The sequence below is a fragment of the Nicotiana tabacum genome, chromosome 4 (assembly GCF_000715075.1).
Source record: "Nicotiana tabacum cultivar K326 chromosome 4, ASM71507v2, whole genome shotgun sequence".
Classification (NCBI taxonomy): domain Eukaryota; kingdom Viridiplantae; phylum Streptophyta; class Magnoliopsida; order Solanales; family Solanaceae; genus Nicotiana; species Nicotiana tabacum.
The window spans coordinates 129,568,399-129,586,090 of record NC_134083.1 but is presented as its reverse complement, the minus strand read 5'-3'; the positions used below and the strand labels follow the sequence as shown (position 1 = coordinate 129,586,090).

Sequence of the window (17,692 nt, the reverse complement as noted above, 5' to 3'; positions counted from 1 at the left end):
AATAAGACAAACAGTTATGAAGGGGTTAAGATAAGCTTACTTTCGTAAACTAAAGGTTCTTCATCATCATCAATCTCTGCTTCCATATCTTCCTTCAATTTCTCAATTCTATCCAATTCCCATTCAGTTTCTTCAAAATGACCTTGTGACTCAATAGCTGTCTTGTCTATGATAGGGTCCCATAACTCCAGAAAACGTACAGCATACCAATCAATTGGACATAACTGACTCTCAAAAGACAAGATAGCTTGTCCTGCAGCAGCAGCAGCTGCTGCCATCTGTTTGACATCGGCCAACATGTCAATGTCATCGTCTTTACCAGCAAAAGTAATTGCTTGTTCTTTTAATAAATTACTAGCATTTGACATAACCACAAGTTCTTTGCTTGATGTTGTAACCGGGACTTCATGATCAGCAGGCTCATCAGCCTTCATCTCATCATCATTACCAAGTTCATCATCTTCCAACCTACCAATTGCTTCTTCAGTGAACTCCTGATTGTCTACTGCCTCTTCCTGTTCAACTTTCTTCAGAGCCATGTAATCCGCTTCATCTTCTACATTTTGCAGAGCAGCCTCCACATCAGCATTAGAGAGCTGAACCTCAGTATCATTGCTATTCTTCTGTCCTTCAATGTTCTTTAAGGAAAGTGCTCTGTGGCCCGAGAACAATTCCATTGGATCCAGTTTCTTGAAGAATTCAGTGTTGTAACTTCCACCCTGTATAACCAAATCATCCAGAGCTCGCTTCTGGTTTGCTTTTTTCAAAATATTCTCTTCAATGGTGCTCTCACTTATCAATCGATAAATATGTACTTCACGAGTCTGGCCTATTCTATGACAGCGATCTTGAGCTTGTTGATCCATAGCTGGATTCCAGTCGCTATCATAAAAGATGACTGTGTCTGCCCCCACCAAGTTGATGCCAACTCCACCACTACGGGTTGATAAAATAAAAAGGAAAATCTTTGGATTTGTGTTGAACCGTTGCATCAAAGTTTGTCTCTGTTCGGGCAGAGTAGAACCATCCAGACGCATGTAAGTGTAACCATACAAATTAATGAAAGCTTCTAAAACATCAAGCATCTTTGTCATTTGGGTGAAAATTAGTGCACGGTGACCTTCTGATTTTAGTCGTCTCAACAAACCTGCAAGCTCCTGCAGCTTTCCACAGTCAAATTGTATGAGCCGCCTATCTGGAAAGTAGACTTGCCTTCTAACAATGGCTGGGCGAAAAGGAGTGAGAAGCGGAGAGAGAACCTTAGAAGATCTCTCCTTAAAGGTTGGACTGAAAAATACGGAAGTACCTGGTTTACTGCACCAGCAAGCAGGTGCTGGGGAACGTGCAGCAGGGATTGCAAACATGAAAGTTTCAACCTGATCAACCATTTTTTGGAATCTCTCAACTGGCGACAGTATCAATTCTGCAAGCCTAGAGGAGTACAGGTATGACAAGGGATTACTTTTCTGACAGTAAATACCGTGAACAGGATGTTTCACAGTGACAATCTCCCGAAGACTTGTTGAATATACAGGTTTCCGCTTACACTTGATGGAATTCCACCATGCAATAGATGCCGCTCTCTCCTTTGCTTCTCTTAGCCTCTCCTCAGCAAGTGCCTTTTGGATCTCTTCAAATATGTTTGTCCCATGAAACTTCTTATTCCGTCTAAGTACTAGTGAAGTTTCTTCACCATAAATTTGAGACACACGACCCTCAATCAAGCTTGAAGGGGTCGCAATGGATTGAACATCATGACTCTCCCAAGAGGTCATTGAAAAATCAAGATGTGTAAACAACAACCCCAAAGCCCCAAGGTTGACAGTTGAAAAGACACCATGAGACAGCATCGAGCAAATGGAAGAGCTCAAGTGCATATCAATACCACTCATATCAAAGGAGCTCACTATTGGACGCCCTTCAAATAAATCAGGGTGATTGCACACTTTGCGAAGTTGCATTATAACACTTATCATGCCAAAAAAATTTGTACTAGCAAGAGTAGCTTGTGTCTCCGAACTGGCAATAAAATCTTCATACAAGTTACGCTGCCTCCTTGATAGCTTACAATAAATGACGTGCTCATGTTTTGAAGGAAGCTGCTTCTCCACATCCCTCTTCAACCGGCGGAGAATAAAGGGACGAAGGACATTATGCAAGCGATCAACAACTTCCTTATTAACCTTTTCTTGTCCCTCAACCATTCCAGATATAGGATTACAGAACCAATCTTTGAATTCCTGATGAGATTGAAAAATATGTGGCATCAAGAAATGCATTAGAGACCACAGCTCCATGAGATCATTCTGCAATGGTGTACCAGTCAAAAGAATACGCCGTTTTGAGTTAAAATTGAGAAGCGTTTGCCATCTTTGCGATTTCCAATTCTTTATTAGATGAGCTTCATCTAAAATCAAGTACTTCCACTTCTTACGCTTGAAAACTTTGGAGTCCTGTATAACAAGTCTGTAAGTTGTGATACACATATGAAACGAGTTTGGCTTCAACCAACCTTGCCTTTTAATCTTTCGCTCTTTTGCACTGCCAAAATATGTCAAAATTTTGAAAGCAGGACACCATCTAAGAAACTCAGTCTCCCAGTTTAGCATGACACTAGTTGGGACAACAATAAGATGGGGGCCCCATATTCCTTTTTCACATGCTAGGTGAGCAAGAAGAGCAATTGTCATGATAGTCTTCCCCAAACCCATTTCATCTGCTAGGATCCCATTAAGTTTCTTCTCATACATGGTTACAAGCCAGTCCAAACCAATATGTTGATACTCACGAAGGGGAAATTTTAGAAGGAAGGGAAACTTAGTCCGCACTTTGGTTGTTGAGAAGGTGTTACCCGTTGGTTGTGCTGATCTGGCAGCAGCTGCTGCATCAGCAATTATATCATCACTCTGCCTTTCTTCCCCTGTTTTATCCATGCTTCCAACTTCCTTTTCTTCTATCTCAGTGACTGTAGTGGGCAGTACATCGCTTGGTCCATCATTTACTTGACTGGGTTCAGATTCATTTTTTGCTGGCGATTCTGAAAAATCCTCACTCTTCCTTTCTTCCCCTGTTTTAGCCATGCTTCCAACTTCCCTTTCTTCTGTCTCAGTGACTGTAGTGGGCAGTAAATCGCTCGGTCCATCATTTACTTGATTGGGTTCAGATTCATTTTTTGCTGGCGATCCCGAAAAATCCTCACTCTGCCTTTCTTCCCCTGTTTTATCCATGCTTTCAACTTCCCTTTCTTCTGTCTCAGTGACTGTAGTGGGCAGTACATCGCTCGGTCCATCATTTACTTGACTCAGTTCAGATTCATTTTGTGCTGTTGAAGCAGACGCATATGATTCAGAATCGTCCCCCACATTTTCATCAGTATCATAATCCTAACAAGCGAAAGGTGATAGTGGTAAGAATAAAATGTAAACCAAGTCCTACAGAAGAGGAGAGCACCACATACCTCTTTATACCTAGCAAGGAGCTCATCTAAAGGAAGTTCGCTCTCCTTCTGCAACAGTGCAATCTGAAAATTGAGAATTTAGCGCAAGAAATCAAACGAGATGTTCAACAATTTTGAAGCTCCATTACACGTGAGGGGAAAACTGGACCAGGTCTATGTTTAATGGAATGCATCAGAATTTCAGTTATGAAGGTCAAAATAGTGAGTTTTTACCTCATCTGCAGAATCATTTGGCTCTGCCTTTGCCAATTCTTCCTCCTCTGACATAGTTGTTTCATCATCCTATCAATACCACGCAAAGTAATTAAATATTTAAGCAATCTCAAAGTCTAGATAAGGCAACAGAAGCTATTAGCCACAAATTCGTCTCAGAAATTAGAGAACACTATAAAAAATGAACTGTAAAAATTAAAATGATGAAACTTTGTCTCAGACAAGTTGAAGCTCTCCAACCAACTGAACAATATAGCAGTTATTGCCTTACCATATTATATTCTTTATCTTCACCAACAGCAAGGACATAATCATCATCATCCTACATAAAATGGAGAAAAATCGGAGAAGGGTATGAAAAACTGAAGATACTCATCATGATGCATACTAAGGAGACCAACCAAACCAGCTTCTGATATAAAAACACTGCATTCCATGAAAATGCAAGATGAAAGTTTTAATTTTTTTCTTCATAAGTAATTCACACTCGAAGCTCCCTCAAAAATCTTGATATTCAATACTCAATGCTATCATCAATTGAGCCCGCATTGAAGGAGGACCACAGAAGTGCAGCTTCTCTATGACAAAGCAATAAATCGTAATTGATGGTCAAGCATCACATTAAAATTCCAAAAACGAATATACACAAACATCCATATTGCAAAGCATAGTTTTTTAATGATAAGTAATGCAAGCGGTAAATTAAGTTGAACTAAGTTTTCTTGGATGTTAGCTAAAGAAAAATTTCTGCAGAGTACTTCTTGAACCAGCGTTGCAATATTGATAATTGATACTGAGAGGTTTACTAAGAAGAATTAGATAAGCATCTTCACCTGTTCTTCATTAAAGACACCTAACAAATTAACTTTATCTAACTCTTGATACTTCTTCGGAGGATTTTTTAGCTTGTTTTGCCCTAGGTCAGGATACTGGTTATTTGGTACTGATAAGACGCCATTACTTTCAACCTGCAAGTACCAGAAAGCATATACATCACCTTGACCACTTACCTCGATATAGAAGTCAAAGCAGTAACCATAAACACATACAACTTACAGAACGACGACCAGAAATTGCAGGCAAGCAGCCCCCGTTGGTTTCAATAGCAATATCATCATCTCTACCTGTACAACATCATTATTTGAATTCATGGAGAGTTCCATGACTTTATAATTAGCAATACACAAAGTGGCAGATCCACTCACATTTATCACTGTCCTCGCCAGAACTGACTGTAATATCTGTACCACTCTTCTCTGGGCTACAATCTCTGCTAGCTGAAAGTTCAGATCGATTAAACTAAATCAAACACATACTTTTGATGATACTTCACAAAAAACATGGGATTATCCTAAAACAAGGAGACATAAGACAAGATAGCTCATTTTCCTCCCAACAGTCAGATGATACAGAAACTTGTCAAATTAGAAAGATGGAAGAGGCATGAATGTGAAATGCTTTAGCATAACTCAATCAGCCATATTGTACCTTCCCCAACTGCATAATGCTTAAGAAGCTCCTCAAGAGGTAGATCCATTTCATTTTGTAAAGCAGCTAACTCTTCTTCCCTTTCTTCTTTAGTTATAACAGCCTCATCTTCTTCAATGGTATGCTCGTCATCTTCCTAAAGCAGTATCGACATACATGACAATATTGTTTTGTAGAACAAAATTAGCAGAACCGCAACAGACTTTGTAATATCCCCCCTCTAACAATAATGGTTCACATGGCTATAACTCAAAACCAGAGAAGTTAATAAGGAAAAAAACAATCAATTAAGCCATAGGAACAGATAAAGGACCACATAAATACTTCAGATTAATCAAATGAATAAACGGTGTTGATAAGAGCGCCCTTCTCAAACCCAACCCAGAAAGGACGTGGGAACTCAATTCGATTAATCACTACAAAGATCGGTAACTCATCAGAGACTTCTATAGTCTACAGACGACTTGCAAGTACAGAAATCAAACCAACATGGTTTTTGACTTGACCAATGCAATAGATAATATACCATAACACAAAATCTCTGGTACATCAGCTCCAGAGCAGAATGATATCCTACCAACAACGACTACCAATGTTTTCATAGAAATCAGATGATTGCAGTCAAATCTTTATCCCAAAAAAATGGTTGCAGTCAGATCCCTGTTCGATTCTCAACCTAAAAAATGCCAGAACAAGAGTGAAGCCACACAGAAATAGAAAACAACAGTCAATTTCAAATCATCTCCCCGTTATGTGTGCACAGACGTTGTATGTTTTCATACTCCTTGAATTCCTTTATACAAGGTACTTGAACTTTCTAAATACCAAATTATTGTTTCTTGCTTTGGATGTTTAAGGCTAAAAGATGCTAAAATTTAAATTTTGCACACTATTTGAAGTAGCTGGAGGTAAGTTCCTGACACTTGAGTTCTGGAACAAAAAGACGACTCTAGTATAAGAAGGCTTCATCCTTGACATTCTTCACGAAAAAAGATCGTCCATGATGAAAATAATGAGTGCTCAAAAAATTCAACATTATATGTTATGACCTTGGTTATGAGAATCCACACAACTGCTTCAAGAAATTAAAGGTCTGAAACGACTGGCGCCCCCATAAAGTTATTGCCTGCCATTTGGATTAGATGATTGCATTAACATGTATTAATAATGTTATACTCTGCAAGGTCATCTAAGTACATTTTAATTCGCCATAAAGATCAACATATTGATTTGGTCTTATTTGCAAACAAAATCAAGCTCTATTCAGGGCTTTGATATCAATTGCGCAGTACAAACACCACCCTTCGGAACAAAGAGAGGGGGCAGAGAGGAAGAAAATTCTCCAAAACTTGTATCATCAGAAAATTGGCCTCAAAGCTAGTTTCCTAAAATTAGCTTAATATTCAAGCCACACAAAGTGCTATGATCACTACTTTGGTTTCTAGCTCAAGTATAAATATTTCATTCTGCTCCTCGCATTCAAGTATTTCATGAATACATGTCAAATCAAACACCTTTCAAATGATAACAATGAGCGACTTGTAAGGCTTCAAGATCCTACTATCATAAATAAGCACAGTATCAAACTCCACTATTGCTATTTGAAAGCTTACCATTTCGTCTTCAGACTGCACATCAAAATCGTCATCAATATCACTACCAGTCGAATGAGATTCTGAAATTTCAGTTTAAGGAAGAAACTGAGGGGAGAATATTGCCAAAACGCTTGTCAATATTGGTCAGAAATCTAGTGAATGTACTTACGAAGATTTTCTCCAACACGATTCTTTACATCCCCTTCACTCCCTTCTTTACATTGAGTTCTCAAGGCTTCTGGTGCAGACAAAGAATTGATTCGTTTGCTGGTAGTTGGTGAACTTACAAGGTTCTCTGCAAGCATTGTTGAGTACCTGCGATAAACACAAGAAGAATGCCTAATCATGTTATTCATTAGGTCAATCGATCACTCAATCAACAAACTAAACCTCAATTCATAGCTATCAGGGATGATCATGTTGTTCATTGTGTATACAATTAGTACATCTTTTCTTAGCAAATAAAAGGGTCTTCCTAGCAATATAAATGGCGTCAGTAAAGCAGGATAGAAAAATGGAAAAGGACTGAACCTTTCTGTTTGTCCAAGAAGGAACTCTAGCTGCTTGTCAAGTGCTTTCTTCTTCTTCTCATCCAGCTCCAATTGATGCTTGTAAAGAACCTGAAATATGAAAAACATGGGAACAATCTCTGTCAAATCTCAAGATTACTTGGAGTGGAGAAAACAACTGCGTCAGAAAATTCTGCAGATAATGAATTACCAGCTTCTCTATTTTTAACCAGAACTTTTTGATGTCCTTTGAGATATTGAGTGCAACTTTTCGCAAACGTTGCTCTTCTTCCTGGTGGCATATTATAGAAGAGAAATAAGTAAAATTTAGCAATGTAATTAGCAAAGAATGTAAAAATACTGAAGTTTTGGTCACTAAATATGACAATATTCACGTGCAGGGAGAAGAGAATAAAACATCAACCTTAACTCGCTTTTCTCCCCGTGTCGCCTGATCAAGCATTCCCTTGCTAGCTCGTATAGCAACCTTCTTTGCCTGAGCCAACTTCCACTTTCTCTCTGATTCAAAGTCCTGTAAATAAGATATGTTCCTTAGAATAACTTCATTGAAATTAATCTAAGAGCTTAGACAATTGCTCCCGAACTAGGGACTTTCTATACCTTTGACAACCAGACCATCTCTTCCAGAACATGATCCCAGTGTGTTTTAGGTCGTCGAGGTTCTTTAGGTGCTTCAAGACCCTAAATACAAATCAAGAAAATAAGCAACGGAAACTGTAGAACACAAGTAACAAGGTACCCCCTGATTATTCATTCATGTAGCTACCAGAGCTTATCCTATAAGACTATGATAGGACAATTATGACCTACTTATGACTGAACAAATTCCATCAGTACATCCATACATCTAACCTACTAACTCGGTAGATCTTTTATGAGGATATCTGAACATCTAACTTACTGATTAGGTAGATCCGTTTCAATTATATCTCTCAAGAGCAAGAAAGAACATGACCTATATCACACAATTGCTTGGGGAAAAAATTGGGTTCAATAGATTCTAACACTAGTGATTTGTATTATGTTCCACATTTTATCTTCCCATATTTTTTTTAAATGTTCCACTAAAACTAGTGGTTTGTATTATGTTTCACATTTTATCTTTCCATATTCCCCCATCCTTATTAACTAGGTCAAGAAAGAACCTCCTCTCTTATAGAATATTCTTAAGCTACTTTTCTTGGGTGTAGGGTCTCTTTCCTAGGAGCTCATAGGAAGGCAAGGTTAGATAGTTCTTTATTCTTTTTTTCGTTCTCGTTATTTCAAAGAGTGTTTTTTTGCCTATTTCTTTGTCGAGTATCACTAAGATTACATTGCATAGCAATAATCGCAATTGGTTAGTCACGTGACAAAAGCATGTGCAGAACAATCAATCACAACACTAATAGGCCATATGGCAAGTTGTAATCATTAAAAAGATGCCAGAGTCCAAGTGTGTAATACATCAGCATGTTCCAGTCAAGAGTATTAGAGAACAAGAAAAGAGAAAACAAAAGTGATATTAAGTTTAATGAACTAATGCACTAAAAGGAGCAATTTGCACCCTTGGATCAATCAAGTGAGAAGTCCAAAAAAAAACATTAATGAAATGCATGGACCTGAACGGTAATATACTGCTCTTCACAGTTATCTTTGTCATTCTCCAATAATTAGAGCATTTGGGCATCTTCTAGGATGGTATCCAGTTTGCTTTCAAACAAAGAAGCATCCAGACATTAATAGACATCATAGCAGCAGCTAATTGCTCTACTTATTAACTCTTTCACATCGACTGCTGATACTTCCAAGGGCTCAGTCCAAACAAAATTATGAACAGCCTCCATTCTGGATAAGACCTTCTGGCCTAAATTGATAATAGTTAAAAGTATACTTGATTCCCTTGTGTGAACTTTAAATTAAGATACCCTTCAGGAATAAAGAATTGAAAACATCTTCTGCACATGACTGATTTACATGGTGGAATTTCGTCAACGTACTGTTGCACAATAGCGTATTCCACCCACTAGATGATTTCACTATAGTGCCTAAGTGCCATTTGCAGCTGTACTAGAATGCCTTTAAAATAGGCACATTCAACCAAGAAAACTCCAAATTACATGGCTGAAAAACCACTGCCAGGGTTTGGACTATCACCCACCAACCACAATGCTTAGATTTTCCTAGGTTCAGCAGTCCAATCCATTCACATTATATGCATACTGCTATGCTAAGTTGCTAACATCATGGATACTTGCTCAGCCTAAGCACCAAAAAAGGAATAGTGCACAAATCAAAAAGAGTCTTCTTGCTTGCCCAAAAAAGAGGGGGAAAAAAAAAAAGAGAGAGAGAAACAACCCCATCCACTTTGAGAATGCAGATATAAAAGAAACTGGATCAATAAGAAACAGGATTAACACAATTGAAAAATTCAGACTTCAGACGATAGCTTCTAAATATAAGAATGATTGCAACTAAGATCCAATTCATACCTTTGGACGTCGAACACGTATTTCATGGTCCGGCTTAGACTTATACCCTTTAGAAGCCATATATCTCAAGATACGTACACCATGATTCCGGCTTCTACACATGTAAAAGGGAAATTAGCTACAAGCACAAACTTATCTCCATAACAAGGAAGAATATAGGAAACGAAAATGAATTCAAGAACATGGAAACACCAAGCTTAACTAGATCAAACACAGTATGTAGGTATAGTTTATAAACAACTACCAAAGAGGAATGTCTAACTAGCGCTATCTACCCAACAACAAATGTTCAAGAACGAAAAATACGCAAAAAGGACCCACTGCATACGAATTTGTTATCATTATTTTGTTTCCCCAGTGAGAAGTAAAGATCCCAAGCATTTTTCAACATAAGTGAAGGGACTGTCAATTGTCTGGAACACATTCAGATCCTAATTAATAGATCAAGTCCTGGCCAGTAAGATGGTAAATGACATTGCAAGGCTTATGAAGCAATCCTCACTTGGACCCTTCAGGAGGCACCAGATTATGATCTTATCAAGGATAAGCGAGGCTAGTTGTTTTCTCCAGATGAGCAAAGCTAGGGAAGATTACATGGATGCTTTCACGTTATCCATTGTGGTGGGCGACAGAAGAAAAAACAGGTTTTGCATGATTCATGGCTCGGACACTATACCAGACACTTCCCCTATTCTCTACCGTTGTTCCATCTCTCAGAATGCAGTGATTGGCACACAAGAAAAGGGATGGTCCATACCACTCAGAAGAAATCTCAACGATTCGGAATTCAAGGACAACATGCAGTTGATCCTTCTCCTCAATAATTCCTTGCCACAAAACTTCTGAGTACATCTTCTGGAAACCCCACACTAAAGTAAACTTCTCTGTAAAAAGCTGCTACAACACCCTCACTATCTCACCCTTTGGTTTGGTTCCCTGGCCTTGGAAACAATTCGAGCAAAATGCCCCTTACAAGGTCAAATGTGTCTCTTGGATTGTTGCAAAAGGCAAATGCCTCACATTGGATAATCTACAAAAGAGGGGCTTCATATTATGCAATAGGTGCTCACTTTGCGAGGAGGGGGAAGAAGATAACTATTCATTCCTTCGCTGCAGGATTTCTTCCCAAATCTGGAATTTTGTTTTTATTATTCTCGAAATCTTATGGTGGATGCCAAGATCTACTTTGGACTTCCTCCTGCATAAAAAGGCTTGACTAATGACTCTTCTAAAACATGGAATTCCATCGTCGCAACTGTATGGCGGGTATTTGGAAGGAAAGGAATGCACGAGTTTTTGAAGACGAGAAAGACATTGTAGTTCAACTTAAATTCAACTGTATATCCTTGCTTAGTTTTTCGTGCAACATGGCTGTGGCAAATCTGTTAGAGCCCAATCATGATTAACTTTCTTAGTTCACTATACATTTTATAATGTCCTTACATTTTGTGTGTATCTTTATCAGTGTTCTCCTTATGCTATTTTACACCCCTTACTTTGCCTATCAAAAGGAAGAAAACTAGGGAATGTTCTGGGTCTTTTTAAAACTAACTAGCTAGGTGAGAAGGATGCTATCACTCTTCTCATTTTAAGAAGTTATTCATTTCTGAACCATATATAGGAACTATCAACTGAGCACAGCAAGTTTATTTACACAAACAAACAGAAAAAAGTTCTCTCCAGTAGAACATTTTACAACATAAAACAATGAAGATCATTAATTGAACAACCTTCTATATATTGTACTTTTCCAATGCACTGATTGAAATGTACTGGTGGATGATGCCGATAGACAGAAAACCAGCTGCTACCGTATTGCATCTTCTGTTAACGGTTCCTTATAAATATCTCGCTCTCAGGATGCATACAAACCCCTAATCTTGAATACCTGTGCTTCTAGGTTCCTCTTTTCCCACAGCTACCTCACTTAACAAATTACTTTATATATTGGTATCAGTAAGAGAGAGTTTTTATTAATTACCAACAATAATTGTATGCTGTGCAGTATGTACAGGAAAGCTATTACATTACTTTATACTCCCTCCGTTTCAATTTATGTGAACCTATTTGATTGGGCACGGAGTTTAAAAAAGAGAGAAGACTTTTGAACTTATGGTGTAAAATGAAGCACATATATTATGTGTAGCATTAAATCATTGCATAAAGGTAAATTGTTTCCAAATATGGAAAAGGGTCTTTTTTTGGCACTGACCGAAAAGGAAATAGATTCACATAAATTGAAATGGAGGGAGTATATTTTATAAGCAAAGAGATAGCAACCAAGAAAGACCCAACTTGTACACACAATGTATAGAACTTCAAAAATGACATATGTATGCCCAAAGAATCCCAAAGAAACAAATCGACACGCAAGTCAAGACCCCATGCTTTGTGTTATGACAGCAGTATTATTCATTGTGTTAACTATGGATAATGGAAATCTCAATAAAATCTCTATCATATTCTTAAATAACTAAATCACCTGCTCAACCGGAATACCAACGTCAAGCTCTTCCAAGAGCTCCATATTATGTGTCTAAGCCAGTAATTTAGCTACAGTACAATGCTCCTACTTTTTTTTGGTTCAGGTAATCTTCCCGCATGAATCTCAATATCTCTGCATCTCATGGTAGTGTTTGACTGTACAGTGAATAAAAAGACACTTATTTTACTTACTTCACCCTCATCCTGCATCTAAATAGAATGTGCTAAAATGGAAAGAAAAAACAAAAAGCAAAAGAAATTTTGAAAAGTACATGGCTCCTTCAACCTACAAGAAACAATTTATTGATGAAGTATTTTCCTTCACTGAATTCTCACAGCGCCACGAAACCCAAAGACTTAGGAACTAGGAAGTAAGATCAAGTCCCTAAGCATTCAGATACACATGAAGCAGTCTACAGTTCCAGTATTTCAAGAGGTGGAGCAAAAATTAAACAAATAATAGCAGAAAACACATGTGAAGAGATAAAGATGTGAATCAATCTTTATTATCCTACGCTAGCTGTGAGAATACACGGGAGAAAAATCTTTTATTTTAACAATGATACAATGAGCCCTATAAATATTACATATTCTACTCTTACTACATATGGGACTAGGACATATTCTACTCCTACTACATATAGGACTAAGAAATATTCTACTCCTACTACATATGGAACTAGGATTATTTACACATAACTATCTAACACTCCCCTCAAGCCAGTTCATACAAATCATATGTACCGAGCTTGTTACATATGTAACTAATGCGATGACCAGCGTCCAGCGAGGGACTTGGTGAAAATATCTGCAAGCTGATCATTCGACTTCACTACGAGTCATGCCAAACTCCTGGATAACTATGTTGAACTTACCAAACCAGACTCGAGGAGACTGCTCTAGACAATAAAGTGACCGGAGCAAGCGACATACAAGGCCACTAGATTCCCCCTGAGCAACAAAACCAGGTGGTTGCTGATAAACAGAAAGTGCATTGTTCACGCTGGAAAAAATAGAAGTTGTCAGAATTTGATGTAATTTATATGGGTAGGCTCAGAATCACTGGACGAGTAAGTTGTCTAGAAGACGTTTTGTCAAAAAGTGGCCGGAATGGCTCACACACACCGGAAAAGGAACTGTAGCTCGTCGGAACCCTAGTTCTGGCGGCGCGTGGAGGGGAGCGAGTGACTTTCGGCCGGAGCGATTGACTGGGGTTTTGTCGCCTAACTTTTCCGAACAAGATGGTATTGTTGGTTTTTGCACAACATTTACCGATGAGGAGATAACGCAAATCAATCTTGAGTCGTCAACCAGAAAGACACACGGTGACCGACTTTTCTGTTCCGATGGGTCTGGATTTCTGGGGTTTGGTCGCACAAGGGTTTCGGATCTGATGGATGTATTGGTATATGCACAATACCATTGTAGCAGTGATGAACCCTGGGAACAAGACGAAGTTGCCGGAAAATTGCACTGCGATGAGATCTTTCTTCCCGGATGTCACTGGAATGACGCACAACGATAATTTTCTCACTGAAGCTCTGATACCATGCGAGAATACACGGGAGAAAAATCTTTTTATTTTAACAATGATACAATTTGCCCCATATATATTACATATTCTACTCTTACTACATATGGGACAGGACATATTCTACTCCTACTACATAAGGGATTAGGATATATTCTACTCCTACTACATATGGGACTAGGATTATTTACACATAACTATCTAACACTAGCTAACCAAGAAGGAAAAAGAATCTCAATCGTGTAAACTCCAGTCTCCAGTTCACGCAGAACAAATTGTACTCTCTGTTCCGAGTTGCATGACACTTTCTATTGTGGGATGTTACAAAATATTTGACACCATATCAATAATAATATTATTCTATATAGTTCTTGCAACTTTCAAGAATTCAAATTCATTTAATTATCTAAATTTTAAACTTACGTATCTACTTTCCGAGCATTAGTTTCTACTTTAACACGTTTTTTGGTCCAGCTACTTTAATACTTTCTTTTACTAAAAACAGTAGGCCAAATTAAAATCTTAAACCCCATGTCTAGTAAACCACCATGGCATTAAATCGATGGAGGGAGTACAGGGCCTGCTATAGAACATGCACACATAGAGCTTATGAAGCGCCTTGCTTTTTTTATCAGTTAAACTATCAAAAATAGGAAGATCAGCTTAAATTATTAAATTTATTTTGTTTTTCTTGGTAGAATTAGTATCCAGTGTAAACAAATGTCTAGCTGCCAAAACACTAAAATAGTAAATCAGATAGCCATCAGCCTGGAAGTATATGGTGTTTATGGAGCCGTAATATTTAAGATCATAAAACCAAATACGTATGCGGTCATACAATGTGTGTCTTATTAAGCTTGAAACCTATCAAAAATCAATAAGTACATAAATCTTTAAGTTCTAAAATTGTTGGCCACTCATAACATCACTCTTTTATTGCAATATTTATGTTCATTTTTTTTCAAGATAAGGATATCTTATGTTTTAGACTTTTAGTTAAAAAGTTATTTCTTTTTTAACTCAAGTGATAGAAGCTTAGCAGAGTCAAATGCAAGAGGGTCATGATTTCCTCCCTTCTATTGTGGTTTCTAGGTTTATTTGTAATGATAGTACTGCTTCAGAAGTGATTTTATTAATGAAGCGGACGGAATGATCACAATCCCCCGACTTAGAGGGTACCAAATGCCAGATTTTATGACGTTCTTTAGACACTTAAAGTTAAAATATCAGTATTTGGATCGCAATAGATCTAATTTATACTAAAAATGACCATGTCTTTTATGTGTATCCTTAAAAATTTCTGATTCTTGTATGTTTTCAGTGTGACAATAAGAAATATTTAATGGCCATTATGCTATTCTGAGAAGTGAATTGATACACCAAATAACAGCCACCAGGAAATAAAATGAACACACAAAGTAGCACAATTAGTCTGAAATCAGAAAGGAGACCAAACCAAGTAATTAACCTCACATAACAAATTATGGGCGATGCTCTGACCATCCAAAGGTAAATATAAAAAGGGCACACATCAAAAATCTATGCTTAAAGATCTGCAAATTTGCACCTTTGAACAAGGAATCCGTCTACAGACCATGAAAACAGATTGGTTTTAGCAAATCCCATCAAATTGAAAGGAACATTCTGCTTGACTTAGAGATATATGGTCATTGTTGCTAGGTTGGGTTATTGAACGCAGGCCTAAGGAGAGGACTTTCTGGTCTCTATCAATCACCAAAGACTGTTACAGGTCTAGCAATATCACTGTTTTTTACTGGTTTGAAATGTGTCCTTATTTCCCTCTGCTACAATAAGTTCATCTCAGGTGGCCCTGGTAGGCCTATTTTCCTCTTTTTCCTGAAGATGTAACAGACAATATGGGAGCTATATGGAAATGGCATAAAGGGAATAACTGAAATGGCATGGAGATAAGCAATTCGACATGGAAGGAACTTGAGTATCCCCAGGTTGTTACTGAATCTAATAGATCAGATGTTCCAAATGCCCATGCTCGATCTGTGGGGAAATTTACATCGAGCGGTGCTTACCATAGATCCAAATATTCAACTAGCGCTTTTAACAGAAGAGGGTATGCTTTAACAGCGTGCATCTAGACATTTGTTTATCAGTCATGATTGAGAGGAAGAAGTAGACTGCTATGTTGTTCGGCTCTTCTACTGATTTTAGCTTCAGAATTCCAGATTGGAAGTTATTTCCACCAAGAGGAATGTCCATATATCTTACTACATGATAAGCCTTCTTGTTGCATTAAAAGATTAGACCTTTATACTACTTTCTGCCCCCAAGTAAAAGAGCAACACCCTTCTTGCTTCTTCATAGTGAGGAGGGGCCCATATATAGCCTCATCCATCATTTTTTTCTTGAAGAAGGCAAGTGTTCTTCATCTTGAGATTCATGCAGCTGATAAGCGGACCCTATTCCTCTAATTTGTCCAATAGAAACTCTATGTCAGCTTGGGGTGGGGGAGCTTTCTTATGGTACTCCAGGATATTACATGCTCAAAAGAAATCCTAATACCTAGGCAGCTTCATTGTGGGGAAACCCTATCTTAGGATTGCCCAAGATACTATGCATTCTACTCTGCCCAAAGCGACCTTCTACAAAGGAGTGCCAATACCTCGAACGGGGGTGACCTAGTGATTGAATAGCTGAACTAACAACTTGAGAATCAAGGTTCCAATCACAGCAGAGATTACACTAGGTTAATTCTTCTCATATGCCTAAGCATTGTTGACTAGAGAATTAAAGTGTACTCCCTCCGTCCAAATTTTGTGGCATATTTTTCTTTTAGTCTGCTCCGAAAAGAATGTCATACTTTTTAAGAAATAGTTTAACTTTAAACTTCATATTTTACCCTTAATGAGATGATTTAAAGCCGTACAAATGTTTATGACTTTTTTAGACCACAAGCTGCATTTCTTAAAATCGGTAACCAGTCAAACACTGCCACTCTAAACTGGGACGGAGGGAGTACTTGTGCTAGCTGGAGGTAGCACACAACCAGTGCATTCAAGCTGGCCTCAGACACCCTCATTGTCAAAAAAAAAAAAAAAAGTGCCAAAAACTTGTGACAACTCAAAGATTTTACTTGCATGACCTTTACCCACTACCCCTTCTCTCAGCGGATATCAAAGTTTTCACTAAATAAGAGTCCTTCTTCACACTTGAAAGAAGGATCTTTGACTTTTTCGTACAGGAGCTCAAATGCAAGGATAAAAGTTCCAGAAAAAAGCGTAAGAAATTAAATAATCGCGAAAAAAGAAAAAGATAAAAGTCCGAAATTTCGAATCTAACGTGTACATGCAAAGTAGAAATTTTATAAAACGAAAAAATAGCAAAAATAAGACTTTACAGGCGGACGGGGAGCGAAGGGTTAGGGGAGAAGAGGTAATGAAGTTATCCGACTAACCTTTATCGGAAAAAGAAGACGAAACCGCCGGAGAAAGGCGAGTGAAAAACGCCGGCGGAAAAAACCTCGGCAGCAACGGCGGCGACGGTACTAGCAGTGGCGGAGGATGAAAATTTCGCGACGGAGCTTCGATTAAAGGGAAAGTTTGGAATGGGACTGATGAAACCAGATTTACCCCTTTTAGGGTATTTATATGTGGGGCAAAAGTGTCATTTGGATAAGTTTATAGGTGGACTCCCCGACTCCCTTTTCACAAAGCCGAACTAATGAGATGGTTCGGTATAACGTGATGCTTCTGTACGGAATAACAGAGTAATACTGCTCATCTTTTATTTTTATTTATATCTTTAAAAAAGTAAAGTAACGATGATACTAATATATGGATTAATTTCAAAGTGAATCACCTAAAGTACCCTTGTAATATTTATATATGTTATAAATACATCTCTTGTTAATAAACTTCCTAGATAGTTGAAACCTTACCCCAAATATAAGG

General features: G+C 38.0%; 1 protein-coding gene across 4 annotated transcripts in view; it reads right to left on the bottom strand.

The window, feature by feature from the left end:
- LOC107805182 (protein PHOTOPERIOD-INDEPENDENT EARLY FLOWERING 1) overlaps positions 1 to 17,365 on the bottom strand; it is a 44,397-nt gene extending 27,032 nt beyond the window's left edge. Inside the window, exons 1-17 of one of the 4 annotated variants that reach the window (XM_075252429.1) lie at positions 17,197 to 17,365; positions 12,234 to 12,391; positions 9,752 to 9,845; positions 7,884 to 7,964; positions 7,687 to 7,794; positions 7,474 to 7,554; positions 7,285 to 7,373; positions 6,923 to 7,068; positions 6,772 to 6,833; positions 5,159 to 5,294; positions 4,876 to 4,947; positions 4,727 to 4,794; positions 4,504 to 4,638; positions 3,942 to 3,992; positions 3,671 to 3,739; positions 3,458 to 3,520; positions 41 to 3,383 (exon numbers count right to left, since the gene is read on the bottom strand). In XM_075252429.1, coding sequence (XP_075108530.1) covers positions 41 to 3,383; positions 3,458 to 3,520; positions 3,671 to 3,739; positions 3,942 to 3,992; positions 4,504 to 4,638; positions 4,727 to 4,794; positions 4,876 to 4,947; positions 5,159 to 5,294; positions 6,772 to 6,833; positions 6,923 to 7,068; positions 7,285 to 7,373; positions 7,474 to 7,554; positions 7,687 to 7,794; positions 7,884 to 7,964; positions 9,752 to 9,811 — 4,564 coding nt within the window. In that variant the 5' untranslated portion in view covers positions 9,812 to 9,845; positions 12,234 to 12,391; positions 17,197 to 17,365. Of the gene's footprint in view, positions 1 to 40; positions 3,384 to 3,457; positions 3,521 to 3,670; positions 3,740 to 3,941; positions 3,993 to 4,503; positions 4,639 to 4,726; positions 4,795 to 4,875; positions 4,948 to 5,158; positions 5,295 to 6,207; positions 6,259 to 6,771; positions 6,834 to 6,922; positions 7,069 to 7,284; positions 7,374 to 7,473; positions 7,555 to 7,686; positions 7,795 to 7,883; positions 7,965 to 9,751; positions 9,846 to 12,233; positions 12,392 to 17,196 lie in introns of those variants that run through there. The other 3 variants (XM_075252428.1, XM_075252430.1, XM_075252431.1) reach the window with 3 other exon arrangements.
- Positions 17,366 to 17,692: the final 327 nt, after the last annotated feature.